The sequence below is a fragment of the Rhamphochromis longiceps genome, linkage group LG4 (assembly GCF_057381845.1).
Source record: "Rhamphochromis longiceps isolate RC_006_pf linkage group LG4, R_longiceps_female_GT1.1, whole genome shotgun sequence".
NCBI lineage: Eukaryota > Metazoa > Chordata > Actinopteri > Cichliformes > Cichlidae > Rhamphochromis > Rhamphochromis longiceps.
The window spans coordinates 1,406,086-1,433,904 of NC_140560.1; the positions used below are offsets into that span (position 1 = coordinate 1,406,086).

General features: G+C 46.9%; 2 protein-coding genes across 4 annotated transcripts in view; one reads left to right on the forward strand and one right to left on the reverse strand.

Moving 5' to 3' along the window:
* Window positions 1–27,819, forward strand: part of LOC146670758 (NACHT, LRR and PYD domains-containing protein 12-like) — a 266,232-nt gene that overhangs the window by 183,310 nt on the left and 55,103 nt on the right. The gene's annotated exons all lie outside the window — the stretch shown is intronic.
* On the reverse strand, window positions 8,901–11,017 carry LOC146670760 (uncharacterized). Its single transcript, XM_085402830.1, has 2 exons — window positions 10,738–11,017; window positions 8,901–10,422 (listed from the first exon to the last, which is right to left on the reverse strand). Exons 1-2 carry the CDS (start codon window positions 10,817–10,819, stop codon window positions 10,031–10,033), a joined length of 474 nt encoding a protein of 157 aa, XP_085258956.1. The 5' UTR covers window positions 10,820–11,017; the 3' UTR covers window positions 8,901–10,030.

Sequence of the window (27,819 nt, forward strand, 5' to 3'; positions counted from 1 at the left end):
GCTCCATGCACATTCCATGTGACAAATCTTAGCATGCCCATAGTTGTGTGTTTGTGGCTAAAGATGTACGCTGTGTGTCTCGCTTAGACGGGTGAGGAAAATGGAAACACAACATTTTTTTTTGTAAGTAAAGAGAAGAAAATGCGCAGCAAGAAGCTCCATAGGTCTGACTATGAGTGTGCATAATAACTAATATGAGCAAATGTGTGTGGCTGTCCTATATCTGTGTGCGCTGTTGTCAATGTGTTGCCTTTAAACGCATGTGTGTGCGTGATTGTGCAGAGTGAGCATGTAGAAATAGACCGTGTTGTTTGTGGATGGACAGGGAAACAGGTGATCGACGCAGTGATAGAAAAGAGAAGCAAATAAACCAAAGAGCAAGGTGCACGACACGAGAGAGACGGGAAAAAGAAATAAAAACGGAAACATTCCAATTAAAGCGTTGGCGGAGAGTGACAGTGACGTTATACTAAATTAGCAAACTGATATTACATAGTTAAGCAAAAGTTAAAACAAGAGAGTGTGAGTGAAGAGAATAGTGTAGCGGATTCTTATCTGGTGTGCGGACAATACAGCCATGGAGTGATGCCAGGGTCACGGTAGAGCTGTCCATCCACGTAGAGCCGGTCCACGGCGATGACAGCCCGGGAGCCTTTCTGGATAAAACTACGTCGGACTGGGAAGAGGACCCTGCGTCGTTCCAGGATCTCTCTGGGGAACTGGTCGTTCACGCTAAAATCCCTTCCTTTCAGCTCTCTGCCACGACTCTTCACCTGCTCCTTCTGCTTGAAGTGGCCGAATTTGGCTACAATAGGACGTGGTCTCCCGCTTCCTGTCTTCGGATCCCCGATGCGATGCACTCTTTCGAACCCTATGTTTTTCACCGTGTCCTCCGGCAGCTTCAGTTGGATTTTAATGAAGCTTCTCACGGTCGTTTCCGGGTCCTCTCCGGCAGACTCTGGAATACCAGAAAACACCAGATTATCTCTCATGCTACGGGCTTGTAAATCTATAACGATCTCTTTTATTATTTTATTTTCTATGTTTAATTGGGTCAAATTTTCGGTTAGAGATTTGACCGAGTCCCGTAGCGTGGCATTTTCCGCAGCAAGTGTTTCCACCTGCCGCTGGCTGAACTCCAGGGATTCTCTCAGAGATTTAAATTCCCGGTGTAGGATCTCCACCAGGGACAGCCTCGCATCAAAACTGGACAATCACTTATCGATTGACTCCAGGATGTCGACGATATCTTTGCCTGCAGGCGATGTTGTGCTGGGGGAGTCTGCCGGGCGATATCTTTTAGATGATGGCGTCTCAGCTTTGGCTGGGGAGGATGCGCTCTGGGCCTTCTTCATTACTAAATCTTGGAAGCACCGGTCGATGTAATCTTGGAGAGCATCTAAACTCTCCTCGTTGTCCTCCAGGGTGTTAGAGATGATAGCACAGATGTTGTTAGTTATATGACAATTGGTTAGTTTATTTGGTAATACTGAAGCTTAAAGAAACTTTATTAAATTTTACGCTACCATCCGCTTTTTTTCCGCCAAATCTCCGGCGTCTGACGTCACCTACAACATGGGTCGCTTACCTTTTCCCGTCACTTCCGTCACTTACCTCCACACCTAAGTGACGTGCGAAACGGCTCAAAAGCTGCAACATAAATATGGAGAGTAACACCAGAATTTCAACTAGAAGAGGTTTTATTTTCAACTATGTAACAAGTTAGCTAAAATAGCTGGTACCACAAAGACGAAGACTAGTGTGGCTACCAACACAGCTAACATTAACAGTGCAGTGGATCCTGCTTGTGCCGTGACGTTCAGGACTGCAAACCGAGCAGCATCACTGACTTTCAGCTTGTTGTGTTTGTGGATACATGACTGACTTTAATTATCCACAAAATCATCACATCTCTGTCAGATTAAGGTCGACTATTGAACGCCGTATATTTGAAAGTAAAGGCTTTAAAACCAAGTTAGTACAAACGTCACTAATGTCACATAACTCTGCCGACATGTGGCCAACAGTCATGTTTTAATGTTCTTCATTATTAAACATTCGCACATAAATAAGTGACGTCATATTCAGTACTTACTTTTTAAAGGTTTGCTCTTCGGCCGCTCCGCTTCAGCCCACACCCACTGCCGTGCTATGAAGTCTGGGATATGTTGGGCCACGAAGTCTACACCGACCCATCCTTAAAATTCAGGGAAATGAAGGACGCATTTGAGGGCCGCATTTCGAGCAGCCTTTGAATTGGGACAGCCTTCGTCGCGTCGCTGTGACGTAATCGGCCTTAAAATGCGGCCTTTAAGGCTGCAGACCCTGAATCAGGAAACAGCCTGTCTCTGTGTGTTGGCCCTGCGACAGGGTGTACTCTGCCTCTTGCCCTGTGACAACTGTGATAGGCTCCAGCCAGGATAAGCAGAAGCGAATGGATGGATGGATTTTTAAGGAATAACATCTAAAATAAATAAACAAAAATGGTACAGCAAAATATTATGTAAAATATGATCATACTTAAACCCATATCTGAAAATTTATATTTAATTAATTTTGAAAAACATTTTGTCAAAGCAATTCAATAAACACTCCACGATTCAGGCTCTAAAGCATTAACTCATCATAACTCTTGAAACACAAAATATTTGAACTATTCCTGAAAGCTCAAATATTTTGTGTTTCAAGAGTTATGATGAGTCTCTTGGAAGTGTTGAAATTCTTTCAGCTGAACAAATGGTTATGGTAGTTACAGGTGTTTAAAAAAACTTTGCAAGCTATCATAACACTATGCATAGCTTCTCCAAACCCTTTCATGTCTGCCACATGTGCTCATGTGAAAAGCACAGTTGGGCTCAGTGGTGCTGGACAGTGAGCACCGGGTCCACTGTGGAGGACGTGAGGCCCTGAGACCACCCTGATGAAGTCTGTTTCTGGTTGTTTGGTCAGAGACATTCATGCTGTGTGGATCTGGACAAACTCATCCTGCTCCTCCTTACACAAAGGAGCAAATACAGGTCTATATATAGAAATATCTATATATAGACATAAGAGGTGTCTTATTACCAAGGAGTCGCAGAACCCATAAAACATCCCATAAAAAAACTCTCTCTTTTTTTTTTTTTTTACTTTCTAAATGACATCAGAAACAGCAGTATGCGACATTACGTGATGGCAGAGCTTCAGTTCATCCTTTGTCATTTTTTTTTTTTTTTTTTTTTTTTTTTTTTTTAATAAATAGGACAGGGGGAATGAATGAGAGAGAGAGGGGGAGAGAAAGAAAGAAAACCAAAGGGGAGAAGAGACGGTGAGAAGGGGGGGGAAGAGAGACAAAAAAAAACAAAAAACTCCTGGGTCACCTGTATGGAGAAAAAAAAAAACAAACAAACAAAAACAAACAGAGGAGACAGCAAACAACAAAGAGCAACAGAATAATAGAGAAAACAAAGCACCATCACAATAAACTAGCTAGTCATAGATATCAGTATTTACTAAGTAATAAACGATATTGTGCAGCACGCAAGATAGACAGCGCACAGTGTGCTTTGAGGCAGCAGCCAAGAAAGCTTTAGTCCGCGTCTGTGAATACCCATGTGTGCATACCTGTGTGGATCAGCATGCTTGCATTCCAAAGGTTTCTCCATGTAATGATCTGCTAGGGAGTGTGGGGGGGCCACAGCCCCGTCCTCCAGGGTGTGAAGCGGGTATGGATGAGATCAAAACTCCAGACATCCAGAGGCCCCCAGAACACAAGAGACCATGGAAGACCAACAGAGGGGCAGCCGTGCCACTGTCCCAGTAAGAGCTGAGGAGAGTCCCAGATGAGGGCTCGCCCAGCAGCCGCGGAGCAGAAGCCAGGGGGAGTTGCAGTGACGCGCCCGTGAGCTCCGCCGGCCCCCAGCTGCGCCCGAGTGACCGAGCCCTAGGCCGAGAGGCCGGGGGCACCCCACCTCCAAAGGGGCCCGAGCGAGCCCCAGGCCCCAGGCCCCGACAAGCGGCCGCCAAGGAGTGAGCCGGTGTGTACCCGGACGCCCACCCCCAGACACAAAGAACCACCAACACACCGACACCTGAGGGAGTCCGCCACCGGCAGGGGAAGTGGTGGTGGGTGGAGATAGGCCTCCAAACCTTGGAGGGCCTGAGGTGTCCCCAGAGAGGTGGCGTCTGATACCCAACCTGACATATAGACACAGACATACGGGCACACACAGACACAAACATCCATTCCCACCCTCATGCTCTCATATGCACTTACTCCACACTCAACCAACGTGGAGACAGACATAAAGAGACGCTGTACACACGATCACACTCCCCAAGCGTACTCTACAAACCGGGTCTAGGTACCCTTGCCCCTGGAGGGGGGAATTGCACCCAGACCCAGGTGGTGTTACCCTTTTCCCTGCGGTGGGGAGAGGCAGACCACCCCGACTCCGCAGCAGCAGGGAGGCCCCACACCCCAGACCGCAGTCGGACGGCCAACTCCTCCTACTAGCCCTCCCGCTCCAGCAGGCCGCAGAGAATGGGGGTGGGAGAAGACTCCAAACCTCCCTCCACCCGCTCATTGTAGTGTTGATGCATATGTGTTCTAAGGTGCAATTAAAACCCAGGAGGGCATGGAGCTACCTGCCAAGGAGCAGCAGGTAAGCGCATAGTCCCTCCTGCTAACCCTCAATGACTAAGTGTATTTAAAATTGAGAGGTGGGCAACGACGTCAGGGGTGAGGTATACACCCTGATGGTGATTTGGACTCCGTGATTGTGCCCACCCCCAAGATCCTATATGTATGTGTAATGAGAGTGTGAATAATGTGAATGTCTAAGTTGTGGGATAAAATTGAGGCAGAGGCAGCCAGAAGGGGACAGGGGGGGAGGGGTAGCCTCCTCTGCACCCTGGTGACATACCCCCACTCCAAGGCCCTGCATGTGTGGGTGGTTGTGGAGGAGCGGGAAGAGGGAGGCAGCTGGAGATGGGGAGGGAAGGAAGGGAGGGGCAGGTAACCCCTCCCTGGGGCCAGCTCCCCCACTGACCCCAGTAGGCACTCCCACCCTCCGCGACCCGCCAGGGAAGGGGGGCCCAGGCCCATCAGACCGGGGCCCAGTGCAGTAGCGCCCCCCGGCTCCACAGAGCCCTGGACAGTCCACCCAACCCCACCACAGAGAAAACTGCACCCACCCCACCAACCACACATCTTCCAGACTACATAAGACTGTAAACGCCCAGGCTGAGATCTTCCTCCACCTCTCCTGTATCTCCCCCTCCTGCAGAGAGTTCCTGAGAGAAGAAAGCTCCTGCAAGATGTGACCATCCCCCCCACCAGTTGAAGAGCCCCCCAGGCGGCTCGATGCACCGGCGGCACCCTGCTCCAGGGCCGGGCCCCCATGCACCCACCCGCCCACAACCCCGGCAACACACCAACCAGGACCCGAGCCCCCGAGGCCCGGCCCGGGCCCCAGCCCAGAGACGGAGCGCCCCCAGAACCTCACGCCCATCCCGGACCCACCCAGGGGCAGCCAGGTTGCCAGGTCAGTAACCCGCGTCCGTCAGCACAGACCCTCCCCTAGCCCCGCTGCACGCAGCCGCGAGGAAACAGTCACCTGAGAGCCAACAGAGCCCTCAACCGGACGTGACCGCTACCCCGGGTTGAGCCCCCCAAGGAAGATGCCTCCGGGGAACCCCCCGACGCCCTAAGCCTGTCCCTACCCCCTCACCAATCACAACAGTGAAGGCGGGACCAAACTATGACCCCCCACCCCCACTAGGTGATGGAGCTGATAAAAGGGGCCCAGAGCAATTGATCTAATGTGGTGGCAGAGGCTGTGTCAAGACTAATGTAATCTAATAGATAATTTCTATATTGGTTAGAATTAAGATTATTTTTATTTTTCCAGTTCATGAGGACTGTTTTCTTGGCTATGCATAGGGCAGTGAAGATCATATGGGCTATATTCTTTTCTGAAGTGACATTATCTAAGCTGCCCAACAAACACACTAAGGGGGAAGTTGGAATGTTACATTTCAGACATTTTGATAAGTCTTCACATATCTCGCGCCAAAACTTTTGCACTGGTGGACAGAACCAAAGAGCGTGGATGTAATTGTCTGGTGTATTGCCTTGACAGTGTGAGCAGTTGTTGGAAGATGTAAAGCCCATCTTGAACATCCGATGACCTGTATAGTGCACTCTATGAAGTATTTTGTATTGTATTAATTGCAGACTGGGATTTTTAATTAATTTAAAATTTTTTAAGCAAATCTGAGACCAGAAGTTTTGGTCTAGGTTGACTGATAAATCTGCTTCCCACTTTGCAGTAGGAAGGGATATTGATTCATCTAATTTAGAAAGTGTTCTGTATATTTTAGATAATAATTTGGGGGATTTAAGAGTAAGAAAATGTGCCGCACTTAGTGGTGTTTGTAATTCAACTTGACTGAGGTTAAATTTCTTTTTTACTATGGATTTAATTTGTTGATATTCTAAAAACCTTGTCTTGTTGATCCCATATTGTTCAACTAGTCTGTCAAATGGAATAAATTCTGTTCCCTCTAATATATGTTCTAAGTATTTAATTCCTTTACAACTCCATTCTGGGAAATTAATCATATTATTGTTTTGTAATATGTCAGGGTTATTCCAGATAGGTGTACGTTTGCATGGGATTAATGAAGACTCCGTTATTTTTAGAAACTCCCACCATGCTGTTAGAGAAAAGCTGATGTTGATACTTTTAAAGCATTCATGTCTTTTGATGTTTGAGCTAATAAATGGTAGGTCTGAAATCTCTAGATCCTTGCATAGTGCCTGTTCAACATCTAGCCAGGGCTCAACTAAGAAGGTATGTTTTAACCATTCTGAGATGAACTGAAGCCTGTTGGCTAAGAAGTATTGGTGAAAATTAGGCAGATCTAATCCTCCTCTATCCTTGGTTCTTTGTAGCGTTTTTAAGCTAATACGCGGGGGTTTATCTTTCCAAAGGAATTTGGAAATATATGAATCCAGAGATCTGAACCAATCTTGTGATGGTTTGTTAGGGATCATCAAAAATAAGTAATTTATTTTTGGCAAGATCATCATTTTTATAGTGGCGACCCTTCCCATGAGTGATATGGGTAAAGATTTCCATCTAGTCAGATCGCCTTCTACTTTCTTTAGAAGTGGGATGTGGTTTAGTTTAGTTAAGTCTGAAAGCTTAGGAGAGATATTAATACCTAAATATTTAATATTTCCAGATTGCAGTGGGGCAGAGGAAGAATTATGGAAGGAGCAGTTAATGGGGAGAACTGTAGATTTTGGCCAGTTAATTGAATAATCTGAAACTCTTGAAAACCAGTTTATTAAAGTAATTACCTCAGAGAGGTTGGTTTGTGTGTTTTGCAGAAAAAGCAACACATCATCCGCATAGAGACTGATTTTATGTTCTATGTTCTTACATTTTATGCCCTTAATTGTTGTAGCCTGTCTAAATGCTGCTGCTAGAGGTTCGATAAAAATTGCAAAAAGTGAGGGGGAGAGTGGGCATCCCTGTCTGGTGCCCCTCAGGAGACAGAAGCTGGAGGATGTCTGGTCATTTGTTCTGATACGAGCCGTTGGGGAATTGTATAATATTCTTATCCAGTTTATGAAAGAGTTTCCAAAACCAAATTTGTGTAAAGTTGCGAATAAAAATTTCCAATTAACTCTGTCAAATGCTTTTTCTGCATCTAGAGATAATATTATGGCTTCGATGTTTTTATCGTATGAGTAGTCTATTAAATTAAGTAATCTACGAGTGTTTGTTGAGGAGTGCCGACCTTTTATGAAACCAGTTTGGTCAGGATGAATTAAGAGGGGGGTCATTTTCTCTAATCTCTTTGAGAGAGCTTTGCAGATTATTTTAAGGTCTACATTTAAAAGAGAAATTGGACGATAGCTTGAGGGAAATAAAGGGTCTTTGCCTGGTTTTAGCAGGACACTAATGTTGGCAGAATTCATATTTGGTGGTAGTCTGCCCTTTTCCTCGATTTCCTGCAACATGCTGTGGAAAACTGGTGCCAAAATTGTCCAGAATTCTTTGTAGAATTCTGCAGGGAAGCCGTCTGGACCTGGAGCCTTATTATTGGGCATACTTATCAGGGCTTCCTGGAGTTCACTTGGCGTCAGTGGCGAATCCAATTCCATTGCTTGACTGTCTAGTAATTTTGGAAGAGTTACGTTGTCAAGAAACAGATCAATTTCATTTTTAGATGGGTTTATTTGTGGTGAGTATAAAGTTTCATAGAAATCCCTAAAAATGTTGTTTATTCTTCCAGGATCATATATTGTGTTCCCCGATAAATCTTTAGCAGCACATATAGTTGTTTTTTCTTTATTTATTTTTAGTTGGTTAGCTAGAAATTGACCGGATTTATTACCATGTTCATAATTTTGTAGGCGTAGTCTTTGTACTAAGAATTTTGTTTTTTTATCAATTATCTCATTTAATTCTAGTTTTGTTTTGCGTATTTTGTTCAATGTTTCCTGATCTTGGTCGCACGCGTAGGCTTCTTCTAGTGATTTGATGTTTTTTTCTAATTCCTGAATATTTTTGTTTTCTTCTTTCTTTTTGTGTGATGAGAAAGAAATTATTTTACCTCTCATCACAGCTTTCCCTGCTTCCCATAGAACAGAAGCAGATATTCCGGGAGTGTCATTAAAGTCTAAATATGAAGTCCATTCCTTTTTAAAGTATTTAATAAAGTCTTCATCTTTAAGTAGTGATATATTAAATCTCCAGTTTTTACTTGGCGTAGTATTATTCTTGTGCATTAGTGTTAAAGATACAGGAGCATGATCACTGACAGCTATAGGGTGAATCTCAGTGTCTGAAATGTCACACAGCAGTGAGCTGCTGACCAAAAAATAATCCAGACGAGAGTAAGAGTGATGAACATGCGAGAAAAAAGTATATTCCTTACTGGTGGGGTGAAGAGAGCGCCATGCATCGCAAAGACCAAAGTCGTTCATATACTGTTTGATTATATTTGTGGACTGCCAATTACGCTGAGTTCCTGTTGTGTTGAGCCTATCCATTTCTTCATTTAGTCCAAGGTTGAGGTCACCGCCAAGAATGAGTGTGCAATCAAGGTGTTCAGAGAGTGCACTAAAAAAACCGTGGAAGAATGAGGGTTCATCAACATTTGGACCATATATACTAACAATACATAGTTTTTTGTTCAATATTGATAGTTTAATAATTAGAAATCTACCCTCTGGATCTATAACTGTATCGAGTACTGTAAAATTAACATTTTTATGTATTAAAATTGCTACTCCCCGTTGTCTAGAATTATAACCGGCTGCAAACACGTTAGGAAACTCAGGTGTTTTAAGTTCATTTAAACCTGTGACAGGTTTGTGAGTTTCTTGTAATAAAACAACATCTGCCTGTAGTTTTTTAAGCTGGTTAAATATTTTTAACCTCTTTCCTCTGGTGCCAGCTCCATTTACATTCCATGTGACAAACCTCAGCATGCCCTTAATTGTGCGTGTATGTTTAATGATGTATGCTGGGTGTTTCGTTTAGACAGGTGGAGAGAATATGGAAACATCCCTTGTTTGTAAATAGAAAGAGAAAAAGAAGTGTGGTGAGAGACTCCATAAGTCTGACTATGTGTGTGAATATTCACTAATATGAACAAGCGTGGCTTGCTTATGTGTCCTGCAAGTCTGTGCGTGCTGTGAGGCTGTTGTGAATGTGCTGCCGTTGAGCTGATGTGTTTGCGTGATCGTGTTGTGAAAATATGGAGAAATAGAGGGTGTTGTTTGTAGGTGAGTGGGGAAGTAGGTGACCACAGCAGTGAAAGACAAGAGAAAGAAAGAAACCACATGAACTGTGAGCAACAACAAAAAAAAAGAAACGAAACGGAAACATTCCAATTAAAGCAATGACGGAGGGTGACGGTGTTATATCTGCTATGACATCCTACTGATATTACTAGGTTAAACACATTTTAAAGGAGAAAGTGTGAATGAATAAGAAAAGAGTGTAGCGGGTTCTTATCTGGAGTGCAGTTAATATAACCACGGTGTGGTGCCGGGGTCGCGGTACAGCTGTCCGTCCACGTAGAGCCGGTCCACAGCGATGACAGCACGGGAGCCTTTCTGGATAAAGCTACGTCGAACTGGGAACAGGACCTTGCGTCGTTCCAGGATCTCTTTGGGGAACTGGTCGTTCACGCTGAAGTCCGTTCCTTTCAGCTCTCTGCCGCGACTCTTCACCTGTTCCTTCTGTTTGAATTGACTGAATTTGGCCACAATAGGCCGTGGTCTCCCGGTCCGCGACCGCGCGCCCCCCAAGCGATGTCCTCTATCGAAGTCGATGTTCTTTACGGTGTCCTCCGGCAGCTTCAGGTGGATTTTAATGAAGCTTTTCACCGTTGCCTCTGCGTCCTCTCCGGCAGTTTCTGGAATACCAGAAAACACAAGATTATCTCTCATGCTACGGGCTTGTAAATCGATAACGGACTCTTTTATTTTTTTATTTTCAATGTTTAGCTGGGTCACGTTATCGGTGAGAGATTTAACCGACTCCCGTAGCGTGGCATTTTCAGCGGCAAGCGTTTCCACCTGCCGCTGGCTGAATTCCAGGGATTCTCTCAGAGATTTAAATTCCCGGTGTAAGATCTCCACCAGGGACAGCCTCGCATCGAAACTGGACAATCGCTTGTCGATTGACTCCAGGATTTCTGCGATGTCTTTGCCGGCAGGCGATGTTGTACCGGGGGAGTCTGCCTGGCGACTTCTCTTCGATGACGGCGTCTCGATTTTGGCCGGGGAAGATGCACTCTGGGCCTTATGCATTACTAAATCTTGAAAACAGCGGTCGATGTAATCTTGGAGAGCGTCTAAACTCTCCCCGTTGTCCTCCAGGGTGTTAGAGATGATAAAACAGATGTTGTTAGTTATATGACAATTGATTAGTTTATTTGGTAATACTGAAGCTTGGAAAACCTTTGTTAAACTCTATGCTACCATTTGCTTTTTCTCCGCCAAAATCTCCGGCGTCTGACGTCACCTACAACATCACTTCCGTCACTTACCTCACTTCCGTCCGTCACTTACCTCCCGTCCGTCACAAAACTCTCTCAAGACTGTCACAACCTTATTCTTACCAAACATTGTGACGGCACTGGTTACAGAAGCATTTTTAAACTACTGAAGGTTCCACTGAGCACCGACGGAGCCACATTACAGAAGTGAAAAGAACATCAAGAAGCTCCCTCCAAGTTTTCAAGCTGAGGAGTAAAAAAGATTTATCATAAGAGCTGTCCAAGAGCAAGGGACCACTTGTGGAGAGCTACAGAGAGACTAAGAATGAAAGGAAACAATAAGTAATGCAATCAGCTGCCATGGCCTGTATGCATGCTCACCACACAAGCGCATTTAAAGTTTGCTGAACAATTTTTAGACAAGTCTGTGAAATACTGGGAGAGTATAGTCTGGTCAGATGAGACTACTAAACTCTTTGAATGCCACACCATGTTTAAAGTTCAAAAGGAGGCGGTTGGAACATCCTATTGATGGGCTCTTTTGCAACATATTGCACTGAAACTGAGCTCCAGGAGGAGGCTGGGTCGGCTGTGTTGATGCTGGAGTAATAACCTCAGGGGGTCCAGAACAAACTATATTCTCTAAAATTGTCTATGTATTCAGCACGAGCAAAGTTTCAGTCCTGGTCCTAATGTTTCCCTGCTTCGAAGGAGCAGGAAGAAAATTCTTTTAAATCCTCTGAGTTGGAGATAACGGCTCCTTTGGCATTTCACAGGAATCTTAAGCAGTGGTCCTTCCACCACTACTGTGAGCATTTATTGGTATTTGTTTTCACAGAGAAAATGATTTACAACTATCAATAACATTTAAAGTTAGACAATAATCAGTAAAGTGTTGCTATGTAAATGTTCCCAAACATTTCCTCCTCTTTGGGTTCAGTTGTTGCCCAAGGTGCAGTCAGAGATCCAACTGCCAACACTCCCATAAGAAGACAACCCCCTGATTTCAACATTGAGCCTCGAATGAACAAATAATCTCGCTAATCTCATCACACCCATTGGTGCATCAGAGAGTAACACAGGGTTAGTATCTTCCACACGGATATTCAGGATCAAGACAGGAGCAGCATCAACCTTCCTAGTAGACCTCTTGAGCTACAGCCAAAAGCCAAAAAGACTTGTTCAGCTAGGCTATGAAGTCCAGCTCAGGGTATGGGCACTATAACACACCAGCAGGCAACATTGTATCAGCTGATATCCTTCTAGGCATCTATTTGGTGTCTAATATAGAACAGATCATTTAAGCTGTTTTAGTTCCTGTGCATTTGTAAAACACCAACAGTCCGTTTGACTTAAGTACCACCTCTTTGTCACAGGATTGTGCTGCTGTTCTCCAGCTTTTGGTGTATGGACACAGGCAGTGAGAACACAGAGCCATGCCAGCAAACATAAAGTTACAATTAATGAACAATCTCGACTGTAGTGGTCATTAAACTTCCCTTTAATTTAAACCGATTCCAGAAACTCTTCCTGTTTTCTGCACAAAGCACCACGTTTATGGCCTGCCATGATCTGCCGTTGTACTGGATTCTCACAGCTCTGTGTTCATCGTGAGGAGATATTTATGTGAAACTCCCCTAGTTTAGTACTGAGCGCTCTGACAAGTCCCAGATGTTTGGATGCTGGAGCACAATGCCTCCGTGAGACTGGGTGTGTAAATCATGTTGTGGGGAACAGAGTAGGAATCATTTCACTCCTATTTTATGGTCTGCTGAGTCCGAGTGCTGTGTAAGGTTTAAACGTCTTCTTTCAGGAGTTCTCTTAACTGAAAGTTTTTGAGTTTCTGGATTTTATTCAAAATGCTTTTTCTGTCCTGCACAATTTTGTGGGCACTATTTGAAATCATTTACATCAGGGACATTCTGTCATGGTCCTGGGTCGGTGACCCAGTGTTTTTGGTTATGTACTTTTACTTTTGATAGTTTTGTATTTTCTAGCATTTAGTGGTGTTCCCTCTGGTTGATGTCTTCCCTGCTTGTGCATTTCCTTAGTGTAGTAAGTCTCTGTGTTTAGTCCGCGTCTCTGAGTCTGTGTCATTACGTGTATGTGTTTCCTGTTTTACTTTGAAGGGCTCTGTCTTATGTCAGTGTGTTCTGTTTACGTTTCCCCTGCCTTGTCAGTTATCATGTATTCCAGGTGTGTTCCCCTCCTGTTTCCCATCCCCTGATTCCTGGCATGTGTATTTATAGTGTGTGTTACCGTGTCCTCGTTGCTGGTTCGTCTGTGTTGTTTCCCCTCGGTCTCCCTGCATGTATTTCCCCGGACCTCCCTGCACCGCCATTCCTGGTTTGTGTGTTAGTTTACCCAGTTTAGGTTTCAGTTTCATGTTCCTAGCGCCTTTGTTGTTTGCATTTTTTGTTGTTAATAAACACTCACCTGCACCAGAGCTGCCGCCTTTTGGTCCTATATATATTCCACACGGCTTGCCCCCGCAAACCGTGACAGAACGAACCAGCCACCATGGACCCAGCGGCTGTAAATCCGTCCGAGGAGCTCCAGGACGACATCACGTACAATGTGGAGATCCTTCTCAGCCTATGGCTGGAACATCCCCCGGAAGAGCTTCGCCGCGCAACAGAAGACCGGCTGCAACGGCTCTTTTCCGGCCTGCCATGGCTATTGAACTCGCTTCCTCCGACTATGCAGGCTTTTCTCCGGCTCACACCGCACCTTCTCTCGGCCACTCCTGCCTCGCTGCCCGACTCGCCGGATGTGATCTTGCCCGGCCCGTCGGAGCCGTCTGCGGGGAGGAGACGCCGATCGCGCCGTAAGCGCGCCACCCCACAGCTGGACGTTCGGACTTCTAATTCGCCGGCTGTGGTGAGTGAGGACTGTTTTTCATTTTCGGACTGCATGACTGTTCATTCAGGGGCTGCGTTTTGTGTGGCGGATATCAACGCGAGCTGCTTATTGCCTGTGCAGCTACCGGCAGCTAAGTTAGCTCCCCCGCAGCCACTCTCAGCTCAGTTTCCTGTGCTTCCTTCAGTTCAGTCTCCGGTGCCACCCTCAGTGCAGTCTCCGGTGCCACCCTCAGTGCAGTCTCCGGTGCCGCCCTCAGTGCAGTCTCCGGTGCCGCCCTCAGTGCAGTCTCCGGTGCCGCCCTCAGTGCAGTCTCCGGTGCCGCCCTCAGTGCAGTCTCCGGTGCCGCCCTCAGTGCAGTCTCCGGTGCCGCCCTCAGTTCAGTCTCCGGTGCCGCCCTCAGTTCAGTCTCCGGTGCCGCCCTCAGTTCAGTCTCCGGTGCCGCCCTCAGTTCAGTCTCCGGTGCCGCCCTCAGTTCAGTCTCCGGTGCCGCCCTCAGTTCAGTCTCCGGTGCCGCCCTCAGTTCAGTCTCCGGTGCCGCCCTCAGTTCAGTCTCCTGTGCCGCCCTCAGTTCAGTCTCCTGTGCCGCCCTCAGTTCAGTCTCCTGTGCCGCCCTCAGTTCAGTCTCCTGTGCCGCCCTCAGTTCAGTCTCCTGTGCCGCCCTCAGTTCAGTCTCCTGTGCCGCCCTCAGTTCAGTCTCCTGTGCCGCCCTCAGTTCAGTCTCCTGTGCCGCCCTCAGTTCAGTCTCCTGTGCCGCCCTCAGTTCAGTCTCCTGTGCCGCCCTCAGTTCAGTCTCCTGTGCCGCCCTCAGTTCAGTCTCCTGTGCCGCCCTCAGTTCAGTCTCCAGTAGCTCCAGTGCCGCCTGTAGCGCAGGCCCCAGTAGCTCCAGTGCCGCCTGTAGCGCAGGCCCCAGTAGCTCCAGTGCCGCCTGTAGCGCAGGCCCCAGTAGCTCCAGTGCCGCCTGTAGCGCAGGCCCCAGTAGCTCCAGTGCCGCCTGTAGCGCAGGCCCCAGTAGCTCCAGTGCCGCCTGTAGCGCAGGCCCCAGTATCATCGGCTTCACTCATTCACTCCGTGCAGGGAGAAAGTTTAATTTCACCTCGAGGTGCTTTTCCTGGTTCAGCCGCCATTGGCACTGTTTGCCGCTCCAGGGCTTCCCCAGAGGCTAGGTCCCAGTCCTCAGCTGATTCTGGACCCCTGGAGTTTAAGCAGCCACCCGAGGGACCGCTCCGGCCTTTGTTTCCTGTTTCCGCTGGAGGGTCCGAGGGACCGCTCCGGCCTTTGTCTCCTGTTTCAGCTGGGGGGCCCGAGGAGCCCGTCCAGCAGCCTTCCTCGTCGGCTGGAGGGTCCGAGGGGCCCGTTCAGCCTCCTGTCTCCGCTGGAGGGTCCGAGGGGCCCGTTCAGCAACCTTCCTCGTCAGCTGGGCACCAGCACCATGCTACATCAGCTGGAGGGCCCGAGGAGCCCATCCAGCCACCATCTGCTACGCCAGCTCCAGCCTGTGCTTCGTCAGCTGCAGCTCCAGCCTGTGCTTCGTCAGCTCCGGCCTCAGAGCCTTCGTCAGCTCCGGCCTCAGAGCCTTCGTCAGCTCCGGCCTCAGAGCCTTCGTCAGCTCCGGCCTCAGAGCCTTCGTCAGCTCCGGCCTCATCAGAGTCTTCGTCCACGCCTGGTCCGGCCTCATCAGAGTCTTCGTCCACGCCTGGTCCGGCCTCATCAGAGTCTTCGTCCACGCCTGGTCCGGCCTCATCAGAGTCTTCGTCCACGCCTGGTCCGGCCTCATCAGAGTCTTCGTCCACGCCTGGTCCGGCCTCATCAGAGTCTTCGTCCACGCCTGGTCCGGCCTCATCAGAGTCTTCGTCCACGCCTGGCCCACCTGCCTCTGCCTGTGCTTCTGCTACGCCTGGCCCACCTGCCTCTGCCTGTGCTTCTGCTACGCCTGGTCCAGCCTCTGCTTCAGCGTCGCCTGGTCCTGTGCCCTCCAAGCCTCGGCCGGTGCGCCTGACACTTGGGCGCCGCCGCTGTCTTCCGCGCGGCCGGCCCCCTGATCGCCATCGCCTGAGTGGCCGGCCCCCGGACCGCCATCGCCTGAGTGGCCGCCGCTGCCTTCCGCGCGGCCGGCCCCCGGACCGCCATCGCCTGAGTGGCCGCCGCTGCCTTCCGCGCGGCCGGCCCCCGGACCGCCATCGCCTGAGTGGCCGCCGCTGCCGTCCGCGCGGCCGGCCCCCCGAACTGTTTTGGACTCCTGTGCTGTCGGCCCCCTGGCCGGCCCCCCCGAACTGTTTTGGACTCCTGTGCTGTCGGCCCCCTGGCCGGCCCCCCCGAACCGTTTTGGACTCCTGTGCTGTCGGCCCCCTGGACTCTTCTGTTTTGGACTGTTTTTTTTTTTCTTTTTTTTTCCTTTTCCTGTGTTTTGGTGTGCTTCGTTTCTTTTGGTTTTGGGCTCGTTTTTTGTTTTTGGTCTTTTGGCCTTCTGGTGCTCCGGTTTTGTTTTGCTTCGGGCCCTCCTTCCTGGGCCCCCGCCGCCCGCCCTGGTCGGGTTGTTTTCTGTTTTTTCTGGCTGTTTTTGTTTCTTGTTGGGCTGTCTGGAGCCAGCCTTTGAGGGGGGGGTACTGTCATGGTCCTGGGTCGGTGACCCAGTGTTTTTGGTTATGTACTTTTACTTTTGATAGTTTTGTATTTTCTAGCATTTAGTGGTGTTCCCTCTGGTTGATGTCTTCCCTGCTTGTGCATTTCCTTAGTGTAGTAAGTCTCTGTGTTTAGTCCGCGTCTCTGAGTCTGTGTCATTACGTGTATGTGTTTCCTGTTTTACTTTGAAGGGCTCTGTCTTATGTCAGTGTGTTCTGTTTACGTTTCCCCTGCCTTGTCAGTTATCATGTATTCCAGGTGTGTTCCCCTCCTGTTTCCCATCCCCTGATTCCTGGCATGTGTATTTATAGTGTGTGTTACCGTGTCCTCGTTGCTGGTTCGTCTGTGTTGTTTCCCCTCGGTCTCCCTGCATGTATTTCCCCGGACCTCCCTGCACCGCCATTCCTGGTTTGTGTGTTAGTTTACCCAGTTTAGGTTTCAGTTTCATGTTCCTAGCGCCTTTGTTGTTTGCATTTTTTGTTGTTAATAAACACTCACCTGCACCAGAGCTGCCGCCTTTTGGTCCTATATATATTCCACACGGCTTGCCCCCGCAAACCGTGACACATTCAGTTCAATTAAGTTTTATTTAAATAGCACCAAATCACAACAGTCATCCAAGGCAGTTTTGTATTGTAAGATAAAGACCCTACAATAATACACAATAGACATACTGAGCTGGTTAAAGGTGTCGTGAGGCGACAGGAGGAATAGAGGAAGAGACAGGACATTCGCCTATTGCAGCGCTTGCACGGAGAGAACGATCCTTCATGCTGACAAACACAGCTACAGTGCATGTGGAAAGTATTCGCAGCACTTCACTTGCTCAGCCTGCTGTCATTGTCATTCCCAGGCCTGAGCGTAAACTTAGAGGAGATCGTGCTTTTGCTGTAGCAGCTCCCAAACTGTGGCACGATCTGCCTTTAGAGATCAGGAGGCCTCTCCTCTGCCTGTTTTTAAATCACTTCTGAAAACTCGTCTCTTCACCCTGGTCTCTGACACCTTGTGAGATGCTGTTTTTTAGTTTTTATGTATTTTTATTAGTTGATTCTATGTTTTCTTTTAAAAATAGGGTTGTTTAAATTTCATGTATTATGTGTTTTGTTTTTTCTTCTTTGTTCTATTCTATTATTCTTAACTGATTTACTGTACAGCACTTTGATCCTGTGCTGGTTATTTTAAAGTGCTTATAAATAAAGTTGGATTGGATTGGACGCTTTGGAAAGCCACACATTTGTCTATATAAGTTCTAATAGCTGACAATACAGCTATAAGGCGGGATTAGATCATGGCACAGATCTGGGAAAGGGTAAAGAATGATTTTGGTATCACTGAAAGTCCTAATGAGTGGCCTCCATCATCTGTAAATGGAAGAAGGTTGGAACCACCAGGACTCTTCTTAGAGGGTTAAGGACCTTCTTACCCTGAGTGATCAGGGTAAGAACGTCCTTATTCAGGGAGGTGATCAAGAACGCCATGGTCACTCTAACAAAGTCCCAGTGACTTTTCTGTTGAAAGAGGAAAATCTTCCAGAATGACAGCCATTCATGTAGCACTCCACCAACAAGGTGTGTGGCAGAGTAGCCAAACAAATGAATTAAAGTTGGCAATAACGGACTTACCAAAAACATTAGATGAATTAATGAATATGTGCATCAGGTTAGATGGCTACATGCAGGAAAGTCTGGGTGTTTTTGGGCAAAGTCTCCTCTCTGGGAGTGGAGAAGCATGAGAGCGCGCAGGCAAATGAGGAGGAGCCAGTGCAGCCTGGACGGGCCCGTCTCAGCCCGTCAGGTCAGGGAAGAAGATGTTGGGCTGGTGAGAGTTTTGCCTGTGGCCAGAAAGGTCATTTTGTTGACACGTGGCCCTCACAGGGAAAAAGGTGTAGCCCATTAATACCGTTAGGGATTCTGATGGGTGCAACTTAAAATGTTTCTCCCCACCTGATCTGCTCAGTTAAATTGTCCCATCTGTTAATCACATTTACCTCCCAAGCTCTCATTGACTTGGAATGCTACTATGCAAGTAACCCAAGCGGAAAGGGTTGCATGAATATGGTTTTGTTTTGTTTTTTATTATTATTTGACATAAATATCTTTCACTTCATCATTATGGGTGGCTGTAGCTCAGGTGGCAGAGCAGGTCAGCCACTTATCAGAAGGTCGGTGGTTCGATCCCAGGCTGCCTCCTGGCTGCATACCAAATATCCTTGGGCAAGATACTAACCCCGTGTTTGCCTACTGGTGGTGGTCAGAGGGCCCGGTGGCACCAGTGTCCGGCAGCCTCGCCTCTGTCAGTGCGCCCCAGGGCAGCTGTGGCTACAATGTAGCTGCCATCACCAGTGTGTGAATGGGTGAATGACTGAATGTAGTGTAAAGTGCTTTGGAGTCCAATGGGCTAGAAAAGCGCTATACAAATGCTTACCATTATGGGATATGTAGAACGACACCATATGCCTCCATCACCTGACATAGCCTACCGCCTAGCTTACCCCTAACCCTTGCTAGCAGGAGAGAAAATCTGCCACAATCATCTGTGCCCCGGCCTATGGAGCATCAGCACCTGGTTTGTAAGGTGCTGGAAAGTGGCCGAGGCTCCGAACAAGACAAATGGAAGTGTGACAAATCGGTACAAACCATATGAACTAGAGAAGGACGTTTTTTTCTTAGACTCCAGCCAAGGAAATCTGCCAGTAGCCCTTTGTTAAATCGAAGATGTGAAAAAGTGAGCTGCGCCCAACCTGTCCAGGAGCCCAACGGTGTTGAGGCAAGGGCTAAGCATCAAACTGTGACACCTCATTCACCTTGCTGTAGTTGACACAGAACCGTATAGACCCATCCCTCTTTACCACCAGAATTATGGGGCTACACCACGTGCTGTGCGACTCTTCTATTACGCGCATTTCAGCCAATTTTCTTTTTTAATCAGTCTTTTTATTGAAAGAAGTTTTTGTACAATCACAGACAAGAAATTATTAAGAAATTATACAAGCAGTAGAGCATACTTCTTATAAACTGAAACCCCACCCTCCCACTTGCCAGGGAAGAAAACAAACAAACAAGCAAACAAGCAAGCAAACAAACAAACAAACAAACAAACAAACAAACAAGAGAGAGAAGGTGTGACAAAAAAACAAAAAACTCATTTTACCAAGGTCGTTTTACCAACAATCAATTCCACGGACCAAACTGGCTTATCAAGATCAGATACTCTTTGTTCAATATTAGACGCGTGTTAAGTATAATCCATGACCCCCCTTCAACTGATACATCTGAAGCCCTACTGTCACTTGATGCTGAGAAGGCCTTCGACCGGGTGGAGTGGGACTACCTTTTTCATACTTTGAGCAAATTTGGCTTTGGCTTTAACCCATATCATGGGTTAAAACTCTCTACAATGCACCAGTGGCAGCTGTGCGTACTAATAATACGATCTCTTCTTATTTTAAACTCCATAGGGGCACTAGGCAGGGCTGCCCCCTGTCTCCACTATTGTTTGTCATTGCTATAGAGCCCTTAGCCTCAGCCATACGACAAGATACCAGTATCACAGGAGTCATCAGAGGAGGCCAAGAATACAAAGTTTCACTTTACGCAGACGATCTATTGCTTTTCATAACTCACCCCACCCTCGCCTCAAAACTACTAAGCACGCTGCAAAGATTTGGTTCAATGTGGCTACAAAATAAATCCTCAGAAAAGTGAATTCATCCCAATCAATGGAGCTGCAAAAAATATCCCATCTAATCTAATACCATTCAAAATAAACAATAAAAAGTTTAAATGCCTCAGAATCTGGATCTCCGACTGTTACAAAGATCTTATAAAGTAAACTACCTGCCAATGTTGGAGAGTCTGAAAAGGGACATCCACTGCTGGAACTTGTTATCCCTCTCTCTCTGCGGGAGGATCAATATATTAAAATGAACCTGCTGCCAAGGCTCCTTTATCTATTCCAAAACCTCCCTATATACAGTATCTGACCAAACATTTCTTCAGCTCTCTAGACAAGCTAATATCATCATTCATTTGGAACAAGAAGAACCCACGCATCCTGCAAAGGCCACGCCCACAAGGTGGACTGGCTCTGCCTAACCTTCTGTTCTATTATTGGTCAGCCAATATCAGGGTGCTGCTCCACTGGATGCATGACACTGATCATCTAGTGGTTCCAAGCTGGCTTCTCCTGGAGAGCTCGTCCTGTGGACGGGTGTCTCTGCGAGCATTGTTATGTGCCGAGATCCCTTCAGCCAGGCCAGTCTCTCATTATACTTCTAAACTCATTTTGGCCAATTTTGTCTGAACAAAATCCTGTTACAACGTGGCAACATCCGCTCTCTGGACCTGTGTGACATGGTCAACACAATGGAGGGAGGCAGGAATGGTGGAATTTAACACCTCCAGCCCCCACTCATCTATTTCCTTCATCAGGCTCACCAGAAATGTGGTTTCAGCCTCTTTCCATGCTTTAAGGAGGTTGAGATGATATACTTGTGCGACTCCTACCCTGTCTGACCTGATCACTTCATAGTCAATATCCCCCACTTGCCACTTGTTGAGTAAATTGGAACTAGAAGAATGGAGAAACACAAGCACTCTATCTCCCAACGAAAATTGCCTGAGTGTAGCCCCTCTACTGAACAGGTGCTGTTGATGTTATTGGGCCTCGAGCAAATTCTCTTGCAATAACCTCCCCAAAATGTGCAGCTTTGCTCTAAGGTCCAGGACGTACTGAATCTTTATTTTAACCGGACTGGGACCTTCCCCCCGTGGAGGCCTGGTGCACGTTCTGCACTTCAAACAACAGAGGGTATAACCCGCGATCCCAATTGTGTTTATCCTCCCACCCAGTAATTCATACAGCTCTTTCAGTGTGCGAGACATGATGTGCCCTGGTCAGTCAGTATCTATTTTCGGATGCTGACTCAGGAGATGACCCGAAACAGTGCCTGCTTTATCGCAGATATCACGTTGCATTATCCACAAGAGCTAATGTCTTGATGCTCAATCATCCAGGAAAGCAAATCTCCAAAAAGTTGATTCTGTTCATCTGGACGTAGCGTTTTGTGGGAGAAATATTTCGTCACTCATCCAAGTGACTTCTTCAGTCTCAGCTGACTGCAGGTTTCCCCAATCTTATAAACAAGAGCTAATACAAAGCGACCACGTTTAAATGGCCTGATGAAGTGAAGCAGAGGGCCGAGGCAGAGGCAGTGCACCACCTGCTGCTCCTGCATGGTCACCATGTCGACCATCATCTGAGCCAACCCCTGCGCTGGCTGAGGGTCTGCAGGTTGGTCCACTGTAGTACTTTGGCCAGCCTTTCTACCACATCACCTCAGCACACACACCAGATGAACGTGTTTTCTCTTTTGTACTTTTTCTTTTTCTTTTGTGACTGTACATTTAATTGGAGCTGTCCACTCTGCTCAGCTCTGGCCTACCCAGCACTTTCTCTGCCTTGGACCAATCCGCCTCCTCCAGGCTCCAGCACCTACTAAAATAAACAAGTCTCTTGTGAACAAAATGGATGAGCTAAAACTACAGGTGGAAGACAGTCAAGTGCAGACCCTTTGTCCTGCACTGTGAGATAGCTATTCTAGCTATTCAAGGGCATGTTCACAGCTCCCCACATAGCAAGCAGGTCTGGCCCGGATCTGGTGTCAAGCCAGCAATGCTGGCTGACTTCCAGCATTGTAAGTGGTATGTCATCCAGATATGGGCCAGGCCTGGCATAGATGGCACTGTCTATGTGATGGCATGCCAAATCTGGCTTAATTGGGGTTTGGTTTATGTGGCCCTGGCTCATAGAAAACAGGTCTGGCCCAGATCTGGCATCAAGCTGGCACTTCTGACTGACCGGTGTCATGTATGTCATGTATGTCATGTATGTATGTCTGATTCCAATTCAATTTTATTTTCTCTTTAAAGGCAATCTGTTATCTTCATAGGAACGTGTCTCAGTGTTGTTAGACAACAATGGCACACAGCGCCATACAAACTACTGGGTACCATTTTCAGTTGCTGCAAAGAAATTTGAGAAAAATGGACCATCCTGCGTCTATTGTTTTCAATTTGAGTATCAGGGTGTCTGAATTTAATAATAATAATAATAATAATAATAATAATAAGTGCTGTCGGCCCCCTGGCCGGCCCCCCCGAACTGTTTTGGACTCCTGTGCTGTCGGCCCCCTGGCCGGCCCCCCCGAACCGTTTTGGACTCCTGTGCTGTCGGCCCCCTGGCCGGCCCCCCCGAACTGTTTTGGACTCCTGTGCTGTCGGCCCCCTGGACTCTTCTGTTTTGGACTGTTTTTTTTTTTCTTTTTTTTTCCTTTTCCTGTGTTTTGGTGTGCTTCGTTTCTTTTGGTTTTGGGCTCGTTTTTTGTTTTTGGTCTTTTGGCCTTCTGGTGCTCCGGTTTTGTTTTGCTTCGGGCCCTCCTTCCTGGGCCCCCGCCGCCCGCCCTGGTCGGGTTGTTTTCTGTTTTTTCTGGCTGTTTTTGTTTCTTGTTGGGCTGTCTGGAGCCAGCCTTTGAGGGGGGGGTACTGTCATGGTCCTGGGTCGGTGACCCAGTGTTTTTGGTTATGTACTTTTACTTTTGATAGTTTTGTATTTTCTAGCATTTAGTGGTGTTCCCTCTGGTTGATGTCTTCCCTGCTTGTGCATTTCCTTAGTGTAGTAAGTCTCTGTGTTTAGTCCGCGTCTCTGAGTCTGTGTCATTACGTGTATGTGTTTCCTGTTTTACTTTGAAGGGCTCTGTCTTATGTCAGTGTGTTCTGTTTACGTTTCCCCTGCCTTGTCAGTTATCATGTATTCCAGGTGTGTTCCCCTCCTGTTTCCCATCCCCTGATTCCTGGCATGTGTATTTATAGTGTGTGTTACCGTGTCCTCGTTGCTGGTTCGTCTGTGTTGTTTCCCCTCGGTCTCCCTGCATGTATTTCCCCGGACCTCCCTGCACCGCCATTCCTGGTTTGTGTGTTAGTTTACCCAGTTTAGGTTTCAGTTTCATGTTCCTAGCGCCTTTGTTGTTTGCATTTTTTGTTGTTAATAAACACTCACCTGCACCAGAGCTGCCGCCTTTTGGTCCTATATATATTCCACACGGCTTGCCCCCGCAAACCGTGACACATTCAGTTCAATTAAGTTTTATTTAAATAGCACCAAATCACAACAGTCATCCAAGGCAGTTTTGTATTGTAAGATAAAGACCCTACAATAATACACAATAGACATACTGAGCTGGTTAAAGGTGTCGTGAGGCGACAGGAGGAATAGAGGAAGAGACAGGACATTCGCCTATTGCAGCGCTTGCACGGAGAGAACGATCCTTCATGCTGACAAACACAGCTACAGTGCATGTGGAAAGTATTCGCAGCACTTCACTTGCTCAGCCTGCTGTCATTGTCATTCCCAGGCCTGAGCGTAAACTTAGAGGAGATCGTGCTTTTGCTGTAGCAGCTCCCAAACTGTGGCACGATCTGCCTTTAGAGATCAGGAGGCCTCTCCTCTGCCTGTTTTTAAATCACTTCTGAAAACTCGTCTCTTCACCCTGGTCTCTGACACCTTGTGAGATGCTGTTTTTTAGTTTTTATGTATTTTTATTAGTTGATTCTATGTTGTTTTCTTTTAAAAATAGGGTTGTTTAAATTTCATGTATTATGTGTTTTGTTTTTTCTTCTTTGTTCTATTCTATTATTCTTAACTGATTTACTGTACAGCACTTTGATCCTGTGCTGGTTATTTTAAAGTGCTTATAAATAAAGTTGGATTGGATTGGACGCTTTGGAAAGCCACACATTTGTCTATATAAGTTCTAATAGCTGACAATACAGCTATAAGGCGGGATTAGATCATGGCACAGATCTGGGAAAGGGTAAAGAATGATTTTGGTATCACTGAAAGTCCTAATGAGTGGCCTCCATCATCTGTAAATGGAAGAAGGTTGGAACCACCAGGACTCTTCTTAGAGGGTTAAGGACCTTCTTACCCTGAGTGATCAGGGTAAGAACGTCCTTATTCAGGGAGGTGATCAAGAACGCCATGGTCACTCTAACAAAGTCCCAGTGACTTTTCTGTTGAAAGAGGAAAATCTTCCAGAATGACAGCCATTCATGTAGCACTCCACCAACAAGGTGTGTGGCAGAGTAGCCAAACAAATGAATTAAAGTTGGCAATAACGGACTTACCAAAAACATTAGATGAATTAATGAATATGTGCATCAGGTTAGATGGCTACATGCAGGAAAGTCTGGGTGTTTTTGGGCAAAGTCTCCTCTCTGGGAGTGGAGAAGCATGAGAGCGCGCAGGCAAATGAGGAGGAGCCAGTGCAGCCTGGACGGGCCCGTCTCAGCCCGTCAGGTCAGGGAAGAAGATGTTGGGCTGGTGAGAGTTTTGCCTGTGGCCAGAAAGGTCATTTTGTTGACACGTGGCCCTCACAGGGAAAAAGGTGTAGCCCATTAATACCGTTAGGGATTCTGATGGGTGCAACTTAAAATGTTTCTCCCCACCTGATCTGCTCAGTTAAATTGTCCCATCTGTTAATCACATTTACCTCCCAAGCTCTCATTGACTTGGAATGCTACTATGCAAGTAACCCAAGCGGAAAGGGTTGCATGAATATGGTTTTGTTTTGTTTTTTATTATTATTTGACATAAATATCTTTCACTTCATCATTATGGGTGGCTGTAGCTCAGGTGGCAGAGCAGGTCAGCCACTTATCAGAAGGTCGGTGGTTCGATCCCAGGCTGCCTCCTGGCTGCATACCAAATATCCTTGGGCAAGATACTAACCCCGTGTTTGCCTACTGGTGGTGGTCAGAGGGCCCGGTGGCACCAGTGTCCGGCAGCCTCGCCTCTGTCAGTGCGCCCCAGGGCAGCTGTGGCTACAATGTAGCTGCCATCACCAGTGTGTGAATGGGTGAATGACTGAATGTAGTGTAAAGTGCTTTGGAGTCCAATGGGCTAGAAAAGCGCTATACAAATGCTTACCATTATGGGATATGTAGAACGACACCATATGCCTCCATCACCTGACATAGCCTACCGCCTAGCTTACCCCTAACCCTTGCTAGCAGGAGAGAAAATCTGCCACAATCATCTGTGCCCCGGCCTATGGAGCATCAGCACCTGGTTTGTAAGGTGCTGGAAAGTGGCCGAGGCTCCGAACAAGACAAATGGAAGTGTGACAAATCGGTACAAACCATATGAACTAGAGAAGGACGTTTTTTTCTTAGACTCCAGCCAAGGAAATCTGCCAGTAGCCCTTTGTTAAATCGAAGATGTGAAAAAGTGAGCTGCGCCCAACCTGTCCAGGAGCCCAACGGTGTTGAGGCAAGGGCTAAGCATCAAACTGTGACACCTCATTCACCTTGCTGTAGTTGACACAGAACCGTATAGACCCATCCCTCTTTACCACCAGAATTATGGGGCTACACCACGTGCTGTGCGACTCTTCTATTACGCGCATTTCAGCCAATTTTCTTTTTTAATCAGTCTTTTTATTGAAAGAAGTTTTTGTACAATCACAGACAAGAAATTATTAAGAAATTATACAAGCAGTAGAGCATACTTCTTATAAACTGAAACCCCACCCTCCCACTTGCCAGGGAAGAAAACAAACAAACAAGCAAACAAGCAAGCAAACAAACAAACAAACAAACAAACAAACAAACAAGAGAGAGAAGGTGTGACAAAAAAACAAAAAACTCATTTTACCAAGGTCGTTTTACCAACAATCAATTCCACGGACCAAACTGGCTTATCAAGATCAGATACTCTTTGTTCAATATTAGACGCGTGTTAAGTATAATCCATGACCCCCCTTCAACTGATACATCTGAAGCCCTACTGTCACTTGATGCTGAGAAGGCCTTCGACCGGGTGGAGTGGGACTACCTTTTTCATACTTTGAGCAAATTTGGCTTTGGCTTTAACCCATATCATGGGTTAAAACTCTCTACAATGCACCAGTGGCAGCTGTGCGTACTAATAATACGATCTCTTCTTATTTTAAACTCCATAGGGGCACTAGGCAGGGCTGCCCCCTGTCTCCACTATTGTTTGTCATTGCTATAGAGCCCTTAGCCTCAGCCATACGACAAGATACCAGTATCACAGGAGTCATCAGAGGAGGCCAAGAATACAAAGTTTCACTTTACGCAGACGATCTATTGCTTTTCATAACTCACCCCACCCTCGCCTCAAAACTACTAAGCACGCTGCAAAGATTTGGTTCAATGTGGCTACAAAATAAATCCTCAGAAAAGTGAATTCATCCCAATCAATGGAGCTGCAAAAAATATCCCATCTAATCTAATACCATTCAAAATAAACAATAAAAAGTTTAAATGCCTCAGAATCTGGATCTCCGACTGTTACAAAGATCTTATAAAGTAAACTACCTGCCAATGTTGGAGAGTCTGAAAAGGGACATCCACTGCTGGAACTTGTTATCCCTCTCTCTCTGCGGGAGGATCAATATATTAAAATGAACCTGCTGCCAAGGCTCCTTTATCTATTCCAAAACCTCCCTATATACAGTATCTGACCAAACATTTCTTCAGCTCTCTAGACAAGCTAATATCATCATTCATTTGGAACAAGAAGAACCCACGCATCCTGCAAAGGCCACGCCCACAAGGTGGACTGGCTCTGCCTAACCTTCTGTTCTATTATTGGTCAGCCAATATCAGGGTGCTGCTCCACTGGATGCATGACACTGATCATCTAGTGGTTCCAAGCTGGCTTCTCCTGGAGAGCTCGTCCTGTGGACGGGTGTCTCTGCGAGCATTGTTATGTGCCGAGATCCCTTCAGCCAGGCCAGTCTCTCATTATACTTCTAAACTCATTTTGGCCAATTTTGTCTGAACAAAATCCTGTTACAACGTGGCAACATCCGCTCTCTGGACCTGTGTGACATGGTCAACACAATGGAGGGAGGCAGGAATGGTGGAATTTAACACCTCCAGCCCCCACTCATCTATTTCCTTCATCAGGCTCACCAGAAATGTGGTTTCAGCCTCTTTCCATGCTTTAAGGAGGTTGAGATGATATACTTGTGCGACTCCTACCCTGTCTGACCTGATCACTTCATAGTCAATATCCCCCACTTGCCACTTGTTGAGTAAATTGGAACTAGAAGAATGGAGAAACACAAGCACTCTATCTCCCAACGAAAATTGCCTGAGTGTAGCCCCTCTACTGAACAGGTGCTGTTGATGTTATTGGGCCTCGAGCAAATTCTCTTGCAATAACCTCCCCAAAATGTGCAGCTTTGCTCTAAGGTCCAGGACGTACTGAATCTTTATTTTAACCGGACTGGGACCTTCCCCCCGT